The sequence below is a fragment of the Gallus gallus genome (assembly GCF_016699485.2).
Source record: "Gallus gallus isolate bGalGal1 chromosome 36 unlocalized genomic scaffold, bGalGal1.mat.broiler.GRCg7b 36_unloc6, whole genome shotgun sequence".
NCBI classification, from domain to species: Eukaryota; Metazoa; Chordata; class Aves; order Galliformes; family Phasianidae; genus Gallus; species Gallus gallus.
In genome coordinates, this window is record NW_024095966.1 from 73,650 (window position 1) to 89,409 (window position 15,760).

General features: G+C 62.2%; 1 protein-coding gene across 3 annotated transcripts in view; it reads right to left on the reverse strand.

Moving 5' to 3' along the window:
* Positions 1 to 3,308: 3,308 nt before the first annotated feature.
* PKMYT1 (protein kinase, membrane associated tyrosine/threonine 1) overlaps positions 3,309 to 15,760 on the reverse strand; it is a 13,088-nt gene continuing 636 nt past the window's right edge. Inside the window, exons 2-5 of one of the 3 annotated variants that reach the window (XM_040656853.1) lie at positions 6,219 to 6,391; positions 4,906 to 5,069; positions 4,762 to 4,818; positions 3,309 to 3,854 (exon numbers count right to left, since the gene is read on the reverse strand). In XM_040656853.1, the coding sequence (XP_040512787.1) occupies positions 3,764 to 3,854; positions 4,762 to 4,818; positions 4,906 to 5,069; positions 6,219 to 6,391 (485 nt within the window). In that variant the 3' untranslated portion in view covers positions 3,309 to 3,763. Of the gene's footprint in view, positions 3,891 to 4,761; positions 4,819 to 4,905; positions 5,070 to 6,218; positions 6,392 to 15,760 lie in introns of all 3 variants that reach the window. The other 2 variants (XM_040656854.2, XM_046906038.1) reach the window with 2 other exon arrangements.

The window sequence follows — 15,760 nt, forward strand, 5'->3', positions numbered from 1 at the left end:
CCGCCCCATAGATCCTATGGGCACCCACTGACCCCACAAACATCCCAGAGACCCCATAGACACCCCATAGATCCTATGGGCACCCACTGACCCCACAGACGTCCCACAGACCCCACAGATATCCCTCAGACCCCATAGCCGCCCCATAGATCCTATGGGCACCCACTGACCCCACAAACATCCCAGAGACCCCATAGACACCCCATAGATCCTATGGGCACCCACTGACCCCACAGACATCCCACAGACCCCACAGATATCCCTCAGACCCCATAGCCGCCCCATAGATCCTATGGGTACCCACTGACCCCACAGACATCCCAGAGACCCCATAGACACCCCATAGATCCTATGGGTACCCACTGACCCTACAGATGTCCCACAGACCCCACAGATATCCCTCAGACCCCATAGCCGCCCCATAGATCCTATGGGTACCCACTGACCCCACAGATATCCCACAGACCCCATAGCCGCCCCATAGATCCTATGGGCCCCCACTGACCCCACAGACATCCCACAGACCCCATAGGCACCCCATAGATGCCAGGGCTGCCCCATAGATCCTATGGGCACCCACCGACCCCACAGACATCCCACAGACCCCAAAGCCACCCCATAGATCCTATGGGCCCCCACTGACCCCACAGACATCCCACAGACCCCAAAGTCACCCCATAGATCCTATGGGCACCCACTGACCCCACAGACATCCCACAGACCCCATAGACACCCCATAGATCCTATGGGCACCCACTGACCCCACAGACATCCCACAGACCCCATAGACACCCCATAGATCCTACGGGCACCCACTGACCCCACAGACATCCCAGAGACCCCATAGCCGCCCCATAGATCCTATGGGTACCCACTGACCCCACAGATATCCCACAGACCCCAAAGCCACCCCATAGATCCTATGGGCACCCACCGACCCTACAGATGTCCCACAGAACCCAAAGCCGCCCCATAGATCCTATGGGCCCCCACTGACCCCACAGACATCCCACAGACCCCATAGGCACCCCATAGATGCCAGGGCTGCCCCATAGATCCTATGGGCACCCACTGACCCCACAGATATCCCACAGACCCCAAAGCCGCCCCATAGATCCTATGGGCCCCCACTGACCCCACAGACCACACTGACACCCCACAGAGCCCCACATCGAGGGGGTCTCTGCCCCACAGAGGGGTCTCTGCCCCACTGAGAGGTCCCAGCCCCACTGAGGGGGGTCTCTGCCCCACTGAAGGGGGTCTTACCCTATAGAGCGGCCTCTGCCCCACAGAGGGGTCTCTGCCCCACTGAGGGGAGTCCCAGCCCCACATCGAGGGGGGTCTCTGCCCCACTGAAGGGGGTCCCAGCCCCACAGAGGAGGGTTCTCTGCCCCACTGAGGGGGGTCTTAGTCCTATAGAGGGGCCTCTGCCCCATAGAGGGGTCTCTCCCCCACAGAGGGGGTCTCTGCCCCACTGAGGGGGGTCCCAGCCTCACAGAGGGGGTCCCAGCCCCACAGAGGGGGGTTCTCTGCCCCACATAGGGGATCTCTGCCCCACTGAGGGGGGTCTTAGTCCTATAGAGGGGCCTCTGCCCCATAGAGGGGTTTCTGCCCCACAGAGCGGGTCTCTGCCCCACTGAGGGGAGTCTCTGCACCACATAGGCGGTCTCTGCCCCACTGAGGAGGGTCTTAGCCCTATAGAGGGGCCTCTGCCCCATAGAGTGGTTTCTGCCCCACTGAGGGGGGTCCCAGCCCCACAGAGGAGGGTTCTCGGCCGCACATAGGGGGTTTCTGCCCCACTGAGAGGGGTCTTACCCTATAGACGGGCCTCTGCCCCACAGAGGAGGGTTCTCTGCCCCACTGAGGGGGGTCTTACCCTATAGAGGGGTCTCTGCCCCACAGAGGGTTCCCAGCCCCATTCAGGGGGATCCTCTGCCCCACTGAGGGGGTCTCTGCCCCACTGAGAGGGGTCTTACCCTATAGACGGGCCTCTGCCCCACAGAGGAGGGTTCTCGGCCCCACTGAGGGGGGTCTCTGCCCCACAGAGGGGGTCCCAGCACCATTCAGGGGGGTCCTCTGCCCCACTGAGGGGGTCTCTGCCCCACAGGGGGTCCCAGCACCATTCAGGGGGGTCCTCTGCCCCACTGAGGGGGTCTCTGCCCCACAGGGGGTCCCAGCACCATTCAGGGGGGTCCTCTGCCCCACAGAGGGGGTCTCTGCCCCACTGAGGGGGTCCCAGCCCCATTCAAGGGGGGGCCTCTGCCCCACTGAGGGGGTCTCTGCCCCACTGAGGGGGTCCCAGCCCCATTCAAGGGGGGGGCCTCTGCCCCACTGAGGGGGTCTCTGCCCCACTGAGGGGGTCTCTGCCCCACAGAGGGGGTCCCAGCACCATTCAGGGGGGTCCTCTGCCCCACTGAGGGGGTCTCTGCCCCACAGGGGGTCCCAGCACCATTCAGGGGGGTCCTCTGCCCCACTGAGGGGGTCTCTGCCCCACAGAGGGGGTCCCAGCCCCATTCAGGGGGGTCCTCTGCCCCACTGAGGGGGTCCCAGCCCCATTCAAGGGGGGGCCTCTGCCTCACTGAGGGGGTCTCTGCCCCACTGAGGGGGTCTCTGCCCCACAGAGGGGGTCCCAGCCCCATTCAGGGGGGTCCTCTGCCCCACTGAGGGGGTCTCTGCCCCACAGAGGGTTCCCAGCCCCATTCAGGGGGATCCTCTGCCCCACTGAGGGGTTCTCTGCCCCACTGAGGGGTCTCTGACCCACAGAGGGTTCCCAGCCCCATTCAGGGGGATCCTCTGCCCCACTGAGGGGGTCTCTGCCCCACTGAGAGGGGTCTTACCCTATAGACGGGCCTCTGCCCCACAGAGGAGGGTTCTCGGCCCCACTGAGGGGGGTCTCTGCCCCACAGAGGGGGTCCCAGCCCCATTCAGGGGGGTCCTCTGCCCCACTGAGGGGGTCTCTGCCCCACAGAGGGGTCTCTGCCCCACTCTGACCCTCAAACCCCTCAGGAGGCCCCGGGGGGTCCATCGGTCCCCGCCGCCATCGTCGCTCTCCCCTCAGGTCACGGCGGCCGGAAGTGGGGCGGGATCACGTGACGCAGGGAAGGGCGGGAAGAGAGGCGATAGGGCGCCCCCCCGGGCCGGAAGTGGGAGGCACGTGACAGGGCGGAGCGAGCGGTGGTAGGGCGGCGGGACCGGAAGTGAGGGGCACGTGACGGGGAGAGGGCGTGAGGCGGGAAGCGTGAGGGGAGGGCGGCCATTTTGGAAAGCAGCGGAGTGTTGGGGGGGGGGGGGGGGGGAGGGGGCGAAGCTCATGAATATGAAAGCTTTATTCAAATCGCCGGGGGGAGCTGGGCGTGGCTATGCAAATAGACCACGCGCAGCCCACGCCCATATATGGTGCTGCCACTTTGATGTCCGCCAATGGGATTGCAACGGGGGGGGTGAAAGGGGGCGGGGTTTAGGTTTGGCCACGCCCCCCCCCCCCCCCGCTCCGTTGCCGCGCAGCGCTTTAGTGGGCGGTTCCAACCACCACCCTTCGACCAATCGGAAGCGTTGATCCCATTCCTTTGGCCAATCGGAACGCAGCGCCGTCCCACCGGCCAATCAGAAGCACCGCGCCATTCCTTTGGCCAATCAGCGTCGTTGATTTCATTACTTCAGCTAATCAGAACTCAGTCCTGTCCCATCGGCCAATCATGAAGCGTCGTTTCCATCCCGTCAGCCAATCAGCGCTCCCGCTATGGGGCGGCGCTATGGGGCGGCGCTATGGGGCGGCGCTATGGGGCTCTGAATCCTCCTCGAAGGTGAGAGTGCGGCGCAGGCGCCCCATAGCTGTGGGGCTGCCCTCGGGGGTGCTGTGGGGTGAGATGGGGCAGCGCTATGGGGCAGCGCTATGGGGCAGGGTTATGGGGCAGGGTTATGGGGCAGGGCTATGGGGCAGGGTTATAGGGCAGGGCTATGGGGCAGGGTTATGGGGCAGCGCTATGGGGCAGGGCTATGGGGCAGGGCTATGGGGCAGGGTTATGGGGCAGGGTTATAGGGCAGGGTTCTAGGGCAGCGCTATGGGGCAGGGTTATGGGGCAGGGCTATGGGGCAGGGTTATGGGGTAGCACTATGGGGCAGGGCTATGGGGCAGGGTTCTAGGGCAGCCCTATGGGGCAGGACTATGGGGCAGGACTATGGGGCAGAGTTATAGGGCAGTCCTATGGGACAGCCCTATGGGGCAGGGCTATGGGGCAGAGTTATAGGGCAGTCCTATGGGGCAGCGCTATGGGGCAGGGCTATGGGGCAGCCCTATGGGGCAGGGTTCTAGGGCAGCCCTATGGGGCAGGGCTATGGGGCAACGCTATGGGGCAGGACTGTGGGGCAGGGTTAGAGAGTTATGGGGCAGCGCTATGGGACAGCCCTATGGGGCAGCGCTATGGGGCAGGGCTATGGGGCAGGGTTAGAGGGTTATGGGGCAGCTATGGGGCAGCGCTATGGGGCAGGGCTATGGGGCAGGGCTATGGCACAGCACTATGGGGCAGGACTGTGGGGCAGGGTTAGAGAGTTATGGGGCAGCTATGGGGCAGCGCTATGGGACAGCCCTATGGGGCAGCGCTATGGGGCAGGGCTATGGGGCAGGGTTAGAGGGTTATGGGGCAGCTATGGGGCAGCGCTATGGGGCAGGGCTATGGGGCAGGGTTAGAGGGTTATGGGGCAGCGCTATGGGGCAGGGCTATGGGGCAGGGTTATGGGGCAGCGCTATGGGGCAGCACTCACCTTGGTGGCGACCCACGGTGCTGTGGGGTGGAGGCAGTGGGGCGGAAGGCTGTGGGGCTGCGTGGGGACAATGGGGTGAGCATTGGGGTGGGGGGGGGGGACGCGCTATGGGGCGCTGCCCCACCTCTGCCCCATAGCGCTCACCTCCCGGGGGGGCTGCGGCCCCATAGAGCTTCGCTGTCCTCCTCTTCCTCCTCATCATCCCATGGGTCGATGTGGGGCAGGAGGGGGGTGTGGGGCGGAGTGCTCTGCCCCATAGCTCTGCCCCATAGAGCGCCCCACATCCGCCGGAGGGCGGCACGGCAGCTCTGGGTGGGGAGGGAGGAGGTAAAGTGTGGGGCGGTGTGGGGCTGGGGGGGGGGGAGGGGGTGGGGCTGTGGGTCACGATGTGGGGTGATGTGGGGCACTCTATGGGGCAGGCTATGGGGGGATATGGGGTGCTATGGGGCACTATAGGGCTCTCTATAGGGCAGCTATGGGGCTCTATGGGTGCAGCTATAGGGCTCTATAGGGCAGCTATGGGGCTCTATGGTGCAGCTATAGGGCAGCTATGGGGCAGGTTATGGGGCACTCTATAGGGCACTCTATAGGGCAGCTATGGGGCACTCTAGGGCTCTCTATAGGGCAGCTATGGGGCTCTATGGGGCACTCTAGGGCTCTCTATAGGGCAGCTATGGGGCAGCTATAGGGCAGCTATGGGGCACTCTAGGGCTCTCTATAGGGCAGCTATGGGACAGCTATGGGGCAGCTATGGGGCAGGCTATGTTGCCCTATGGGGCAGCTTTGGGGCAGCCATGGGGCTCTCTATAGGGCAGCTATGGGGCACCTATGGGGCAGACTATGTGGCTCTATGGGGCACTCTAGGGCTCTCTATGGGGCAGCTATGGGGCTCTATGGGGCAGCTATGGGGCAGCCATGGGGCAGCTATGGGGCAGCCATGGGGCAGCTTTGGCGCAGCTATGGGGCACCTATGGGGCACTATAGGGCAGCTATGGGGCTCTATGGGGCTCTATGTGGCAGCTTTGGGGCAGCCATGGGGCAGCTATGGGGCAGCTATGGGGTCTCTATAGGGCAGCCATGGGGCAGCTATGGGGCAGCTATGGGGCAGCCATGGGGCAGCTTTGGCGCAGCTATGGGGCACCTATGGGGCACTATAGGGCAGCTATGGGGCTCTATGGGGCTCTATGTGGCAGCTTTGGGGCAGCCATGGGGCAGCTATGGGGCAGCTATGGGGTCTCTATAGGGCAGCCATGGGGCAGCTATGGGGCAGCTATGGGGCAGCCATGGGGCAGCTTTGGCACAGCTATGGGGCACCTATGGGGCACTATAGGGCAGCTATGGGGCTCTATGGGGCTCTATGTGGCAGCTTTGGGGCAGCCATGGGGCAGCTATGGGGCTCTATGGGGCAGCTATGGGGCAGCCATGGGGCAGCTATGGGGCAGCTATGGGGCACTGACCTGCAGCAGCTCCGCCCCCCGGCGCAGCCCCACATCCAGGAGGCGGAGGAGCGGCCGCCATCGCCCCACGCGCCGCATTGGGGCCGACTGCAGCAGAGCCTCCGCTGTGGGGCGCCGCTGTGGGTCCGGGTCCAACATGGCGGCCAACAGCGGCAGCAGCTCCGGGGGAAGCGCTGTGGGGCGGAGGGACCCCATAGGGACCCCATAGGGACCCCATAGGGACGCATGGAGACCCCATAGGGACCCCATTGGGACCCCATAGGGACGCATTGGGACCCCATAGGGACCCATAGGGACCCCATTGGGACCCCATAGGGATGCATTGGGACCCCATAGGGATGCATTGGGACACAATGAGACCCCATAGGGACCCCATAGGGACGCATGGAGACCCCATACGGACCCCATAGGGATGCATTGAGACCCTATAGGGACACATGGAGACCCCATAGGGACACATAGAGACCCCATAGGGACCCCATTGGGACCCCATTGGGATGCATTGGGACACAATGAGACCCCATAGGGACCCCATAGGGACGCATGGAGACCCCATAGGGACCCCATAGGGACGCATGGAGACCCCATACGGACCCCATAGGGATGCATTGAGACCCCATAGGGACACATGGAGACCCCATAGGGACCCATAGGGACACATGGAGACCCCATAGGGACCCCATAGGGACCCCATTGGGATGCATTGGGACACAATGAGACCCGATAGGGACCCCATAGGGACGCATGGAGACCCCATAGGGACCCATAGGGACACATGGAGACCCCATAGGGACCCCATTGGGACCCCATTGGGATGCATTGGGACACAATGAGACCCGATAGGGACCCCATAGGGACGCATGGAGACCCCATAGGGACCCCATAGGGACCCCATAGGGACCCATAGGGACGCATGGAGACCCCATAGGGACCCCATAGGGACCCCATAGGGACGCATGGAGACCCCATAGGGACCCCATAGGGATGCATTGGGACCCCATAGGGACACATGGAGACCCCATAGGGACCCCATAGGGATGCATTGGGACCCCATAGGGACCCCATAGGGATGCATTGGGACCCCATAGGGACACATGGAGACCCCATAGGGACCCCATAGGGACGCATGGAGACCCCATAGGGACCCCATAGGGATGCATTGGGACACATAGGGACAGACTGAGACCCCATAGGGACCCATAGGGACCCCATAGGGACGCATTGGGACACATTGGGACCCCATAGGGACACATTGGGACTCCATAGGGACCCCATAGGGACGCATAGAGACCCCATAGGGATGCATTGAGACCCCATTGGGACACATTGAGACCCCATAGGGACACATTGGGACCCCATAGGGACACCATAGGGACCCCATAGGGACCCATAGGGACCCCATAGGGACGCATTGGGACACATTGGGACCCCATAGGGACCCATAGGGACACATTAGGATGCATAGGGAGACATAGAGACCCCATAGGGACCCCATTGGGACACAATGAGACCCCATAGGGACACGTAGGGACAGATTGAGACCCCATAGGGACGCACGGAGACCCCATAGGGACCCCATTGGGACCCCATTGGGAAGCATTGGGACCCCATAGGGACGCATGGAGACCCCATAGGGACCCCATTGGGACCCCATAGGGATGCATTGGGACACAATGAGACCCCATAGGGACCCCATAGGGACCCCATAGGGACCCATAGGGACGCATGGAGACCCCATAGGGACCCCATTGGGACCCCATAGGGATGCATTGGGACCCCATAGGGACCCCATAGGGACCCCATAGGGATGCATAGAGATCCCATAGGGACACTTTGGGACCCATAGGGACCCCATAGGGATGCATTGGGACCCCATAGGGACGCATGGAGACCCCATAGGGACCCATAGGGACCCCATAGGGACCCCATAGGGACACATGGAGACCCCATAGGGACCCCATAGGGACCCCATAGGGACACATGGAGACCCCATAGGGACCCATAGGGACCCCATAGGGACCCCATAGGGATGCATTGGGACCCCATAGGGATGCATTGGGACACAATGAGACCCCATAGGGACCCCATAGGGACCCCATAGGGACCCATAGGGACGCATGGAGACCCCATAGGGACCCCATAGGGACCCATAGGGACGCATGGAGACCCCATAGGGACCCCATAGGGACCCCATTGGGATGCATTGGGACCCCATAGGGATGCATTGGGACCCCATAGGGATGCATGGAAACCCCATAGGGACCCCATAGGGACCCCATTGGGACCCCATAGGGACACATGGAGACCCCATAGGGACCCCATAGGGATGCATGGGGACCCCATAGGGACCCATAGGGACGCATAGAGACCCCATAGGGATGCATTGAGACCCCATTGGGACACATTGAGACCCCATAGGGACGCATTGGGACCCCATAGGGACACCATAGGGACCCCATTGGGACCCATAGGGACCCCATAGGGACGCATTGGGACACATTGGGACCCCATAGGGACCCATAGGGACACATTAGGATGCATAGGGAGACATAGAGACCCCATAGGGACCCCATTGGGACACAATGAGACCCCATAGGGACACGTAGGGACAGATTGAGACCCCATAGGGACGCACGGAGACCCCATAGGGACCCCATTGGGACCCCATTGGGATGCATTGGGACCCCATAGGGATACATGGGGACGCATTGGGACCCCATAGGGATCCCATAGGGAGAGTTGGGACCCCATAGGGACGCATTGAGACCCCATAGGGACCCCATTGGGACCCCATAGGGACGCATTGGGACCACATAGGGACACATTGGGACCCCGTAGGGACGCATTGGGACCCCATAGGGACAAATTGGGACCCCATAGGGACGCATTAAGACCCCATAGGGACCCCATAGGGACGCATTGAGACCCCATAGGGACCCCATAGGGACGCATTGGGACCCCATAGGGACGCACTGGGGACCACATAGGGACACATCGGGACCCCAAAGGGACACATTGGGACCCCATAGGGACTGAATGGGATCCAATGGGATCTGAAGGCACCCAATGTCACCCAATGGGACTCAGTGGGACCCAATGGGACCCAATAGGACCCAATGGGACTCAATGGGACCCAATAGGACCCAATGACACCCAATGGGACTCAATGGGACTCAATAGGACCCAATGGGACTCAATGGGACCCAATAGGACCCAATGACACCCAATGGGACTCAATGGGACTCAATAGGACCCAATGGGACTCAGTGGGACCCAATGGGACCCAACGGAACCCAATGGGACCCAATGGGACCCAATGTCACCCAACGTCACCCAATGGGACCCAATGGGACCCAACGCCACCCAATGGGGCCCAATGGGACCCAACGTCACCCAATGGGAGCCAACGCCACCAAATGCCACCCAATGGGACCCAACGTCACCCAATGGGACCCAATGGGACCCAACGCCACCCAATGGGGCCCAATGGGACCCAATGTCACCCAACATCACCCAATGGGGCCCAATGCCACCCAACGTCACCCAATGGGAGCCAACGCCACCAAATGCCACCCAATGGGGCCCAATGGGACCCAACGTCACCCAATGGGACCCAACGCCACCCCCCCAACGCCACCCCCCACCCAATGGGACCCAATGGGACCCAATGTCACCCAATGCCACCCAATGTCACCCAATGGGACCCAACAGCACCCAATGGGACCCAACGGCACCCAATGGGACCCAACGCCCCCCAACGTCACCCAATGGGACCCAACGCCCCCCAGCGTCACCCAATGGGACCCAACGTCACCCAATGCCACCCAATGGGACCCAACAGAACCCAATGCCACCCAATGCCCCCCAGTGGGACCCAACGGCACCCAATGGGACCCAATGGGACCCAATGTCACCCAATGTCACCCAATGGGACCCAATGGGACCCAACGTCACCCCCCAATGCCACCCCCCACCCAATGGGACCCAATGTCACCCAACGCCACCCAATGCCACCCAATGGGACCCAACGCCACCCAATGGGACCCAACACCACCCAATGGGACCCAACATGACCCAATGTCACCCAATGGGACCCAATGGGACCCAACATGACCCAATGCCACCCAATGGGACCCAACGCCACCCAATGGGACCCAACGCCCCCCAACGTCACCCAATGGGACCCAACAGAACCCAATGCCACCCAATGCCCCCCAATGGGACCCAACGCCACCCAATGGGACCCAATGTCACCCAATGGGACCCAACGCCACCCAACGTCACCCAATGGGACCCAACAGAACCCAATGCCACCCAATGCCCCCCAATGGGACCCAACGGCACCCAATGGGACCCAACACCACCCAATGGGACCCAACACCACCCAATGGGATCCAACATCACCCAATGGGACCCAACGTCACCCAACACCACCCAATGGGATCCAACATCACCCAATGGGACCCCAATGGGACCCAACGTCACCCAACGTCACCCAATGGGACCCAATACGACCCAACGGGACCCAACACCACCCAACGTCACCCAATGGGACCCAACGGAACCCAATGGGACCCAACGCCACCCAATGCCACCCAATGGGACCCAACGGCACCCAATGCCACCCAATGGGACCCAACGGCACCCAATGGGACCCAACGCCCCCCAACGTCACCCAATGGGACCCAACGCCACCCAATGGGACCCAATGGGACCCAACGCCACCCAATGGGACCCAATGGGACCCAACACCACCCAATGGGACCCAACGTCACCCAATGGGACCCAACACCACCCCCCCAACGCCACCCAATGCCACCCAATGGGACCCAACGTCACCCAATGGGACCCAACGCCCCCCAACGTCACCCAATGGGACCCAACGCCACCCCCCCAACGCCACCCCCCACCCAATGGGACCCAACGTCACCCAATGGGACCCAACGCCCCCCAACACCACCCAATGGGACCCAACGTCACCCAATGCCACCCAATGGGACCCAACAGAACCCAATGCCACCCAATGCCCCCCAATGGGACCCAACGGCACCCAATGGGACCCAATGGGACCCAACGCCCCCCAATGTCACCCAACATCACCCAATGGGACCCAATGGGACCCAACGTCACCCAATGGGACCCAACGCCACCCCCCAATGCCACCCCCCACCCAATGGGACCCAATGGGACCCAATGTCACCCAACGCCCCCCAACGTCACTCAATGGGACCCAACGCCCCCCAACGTCACCCAATGGGACCCAACGCCCCCCAATGTCACCCAATGGGACCCAACGTGACCCAATGGGACCCAATGCCACCCAATGCCCCCCAATGGGACCCAACATGACCCAATGGGACCCAATGCCCCCCAATGGGACCCAACGGCACCCAATGGGACCCAACACCACCCAATGGGATCCAACATCACCCAATGGGACCCAACGCCCCCCAACGTCACCCAATGGGACCCAACGCCACCCAATGGGACCCAACACGACCCAATGTCACTGAATGGGACCCAACGGAACCCAACGTCACCCAATGGGACCCAACGTCACCCAATGAGACCCAACACCACCCAATGCCACCCAACGTCACCCAATGGGAGCCAACGCCACCAAATGCCACCCAATGGGACCCAACGTCACCCAATGGGACCCAATGGGACCCAACATCACCCAATGGGACCCAACACGACCCAACGCCCCCCAATGCCCCCCAATGGGACCCAACACCACCCAATGCCACCCAATGGGACCCAACGCCACCCAACGTCACCCAATGGGACCCAACAGAACCCAATGTCACCCAATGCCCCCCAATGGGACCCAACGGCACCCAATGGGACCCAACACCACCCAATGGGATCCAACATCACCCAATGGGACCCAACGCCCCCCAACGTCACCCAATGGGACCCAACGCCACCCAATGGGACCCAACACGACCCAATGTCACTGAATGGGACCCAACGGAACCCAACGTCACCCAATGGGACCCAACGTCACCCAATGAGACCCAACACCACCCAATGCCACCCAACGTCACCCAATGGGAGCCAACGCCACCAAATGCCACCCAATGGGACCCAACGTCACCCAATGGGACCCAATGGGACCCAACATCACCCAATGGGACCCAACACGACCCAACGCCCCCCAATGCCCCCCAATGGGACCCAACACCACCCAATGCCACCCAATGGGACCCAACGCCACCCAACGTCACCCAATGGGACCCAACAGAACCCAATGTCACCCAATGCCCCCCAATGGGACCCAACGCCACCCAATGGGACCCAACACCACCCAATGGGATCCAACATCACCCAATGGGACCCAACGCCCCCCAGTGTCACCCAATGGGACCCAACGCCACCCAATGGGACCCAATACGACCCAATGGGACCCAATGCCACCCAATGTCACCCAATGGGACCCAACGCCACCCCCCCAACGCCACCCCCCACCCAATGGGACCCAATGGGACCCAACGCCTCCCAATGCCACCCAATGGGACCCAACAGAACCCAATGCCCCCCAATGGGACCCAATGCCCCCCAATGGGACCCAACACCTCCCAATGGGATCCAACATCACCCAATGGGACCCAACGCCACCCAATGGGACCCAACGCCTCCCAGTGTCACCCAATGGGACCCAACGCCACCCAATGGGACCCAATACGACCCAATGGGACCCAATGCCACCCAATGGGACCCAATGTCACCCAATGGGACCCAACGTCACCCAACACCACCCAATGGGACCCAACGCCCCCCAACGTCACCCAATGGGACCCAACGCCACCCAATGGGACCCAACACCACCCAATGCCACCCAATGGGACCCAACGCCACCCAATGGGTCCCAACGTCACCCAACGTCACCCAATGGGACCCAACAGAACCCAATGCCACCCAATGCCACCCAATGGGACCCAACGTCACCCAATGGGACCCAACAGAACCCAATGGGACCCAACGGAACCCAATGCCACCCAACATCTCTCAATGGGACCCAATAGGACCCAACGCCACCCAACGTCACCCAATGGGACCCAACGTCACCCAATGCCACCCAATGGGACCCAACGTGACCCAATGGGACCCAACGTCACCCAACGTCACCCAATGGGACCCAACGCCACCCCCCAATGCCACCCCCCACCCAATGGGACCCAATGGGACCCAATGTCACCCAACGCCCCCCAACGTCACCCAATGGGACCCAACGTCACCCAATGGGACCCAACGCCCCCCAATGTCACCCAATGGGACCCAACGTGACCCAATGGGACCCAATGCCACCCAATGCCCCCCAATGGGACCCAACATGACCCAATGGGACCCAATGCCCCCCAATGGGACCCAACGGCACCCAATGGGACCCAACACCACCCAATGGGATCCAACATCACCCAATGGGACCCAACGCCCCCCAACGTCACCCAATGGGACCCAACGCCACCCAATGGGACCCAACACGACCCAATGTCACTGAATGGGACCCAACGGAACCCAACGTCACCCAATGGGACCCAACGTCACCCAATGAGACCCAACACCACCCAATGCCACCCAACGTCACCCAATGGGAGCCAACGCCACCAAATGCCACCCAATGGGACCCAACGTCACCCAATGGGACCCAATGGGACCCAACATCACCCAATGGGACCCAACACGACCCAACGCCCCCCAATGCCCCCCAATGGGACCCAACACCACCCAATGCCACCCAATGGGACCCAACGCCACCCAACGTCACCCAATGGGACCCAACAGAACCCAATGTCACCCAATGCCCCCCAATGGGACCCAACGGCACCCAATGGGACCCAACACCACCCAATGGGATCCAACATCACCCAATGGGACCCAACGCCCCCCAGTGTCACCCAATGGGACCCAACGCCACCCAATGGGACCCAATACGACCCAATGGGACCCAATGCCACCCAATGTCACCCAATGGGACCCAACGCCACCCCCCCAACGCCACCCCCCACCCAATGGGACCCAATGGGACCCAACGCCTCCCAATGCCACCCAATGGGACCCAACAGAACCCAATGCCCCCCAATGGGACCCAATGCCCCCCAATGGGACCCAACACCTCCCAATGGGATCCAACATCACCCAATGGGACCCAACGCCACCCAATGGGACCCAACGCCTCCCAGTGTCACCCAATGGGACCCAACGCCACCCAATGGGACCCAATACGACCCAATGGGACCCAATGCCACCCAATGGGACCCAATGTCACCCAATGGGACCCAACGTCACCCAACACCACCCAATGGGACCCAACGCCCCCCAACGTCACCCAATGGGACCCAACGCCACCCAATGGGACCCAACACCACCCAATGCCACCCAATGGGACCCAACGCCACCCAATGGGTCCCAACGTCACCCAACGTCACCCAATGGGACCCAACAGAACCCAATGCCACCCAATGCCACCCAATGGGACCCAACGTCACCCAATGGGACCCAACGCCACCCAATGGGACCCAATGGGACCCAACGTCACCCAATGCCACCCAACGCCACCCAATGCCACCCAATGGGACCCAATGGGACCCAACGCCACCCAATGTCACCCAATGGGACCCAACGCCACCCAATGGGACCCAACGTCACCCAATGCCACCCAATGGGACCCAACAGAACCCAATGCCACCCAATGCCCCCCAATGGGACCCAACGGCACCCAATGGGACCCAATGGGACCCAACGCCCCCCAATGTCACCCAACGTCACCCAATGGGACCCAATGGGACCCAACGTCACCCAATGGGACCCAACGCCACCCCCCAATGCCACCCCCCACCCAATGGGACCCAACGCCCCCCAATGTCACCCAACGCCCCCCAACACCACCCAATGGGACCCAACGTCACCCAATGCCACCCAATGGGACCCAACAGAACCCAATGCCACCCAATGCCCCCCAATGGGACCCAACGGCACCCAATGGGACCCAATGGGACCCAACGCCCCCCAATGTCACCCAACGTCACCCAATGGGACCCAATGGGACCCAACGTCACCCAATGGGACCCAACGCCACCCCCCAATGCCACCCCCCACCCAATGGGACCCAACGCCCCCCAATGTCACCCAACGCCCCCCAACACCACCCAATGGGACCCAACGTCACCCAATGCCACCCAATGGGACCCAACAGAACCCAATGCCACCCAATGCCCCCCAATGGGACCCAACGGCACCCAATGGGACCCAATGGGACCCAACGCCCCCCAATGTCACCCAACATCACCCAATGGGACCCAATGGGACCCAACGTCACCCAATGGGACCCAACGCCACCCCCCAATGCCACCCCCCACCCAATGGGACCCAATGGGACCCAATGTCACCCAACGCCCCCCAACGTCACTCAATGGGACCCAACGCCCCCCAACGTCACCCAATGGGACCCAACGTGACCCAATGGGACCCAACATGACCCAACGCCCCCCAACGTCACCCAATGGGACCCAACGCCCCCCAATGTCACCCCACGCCCC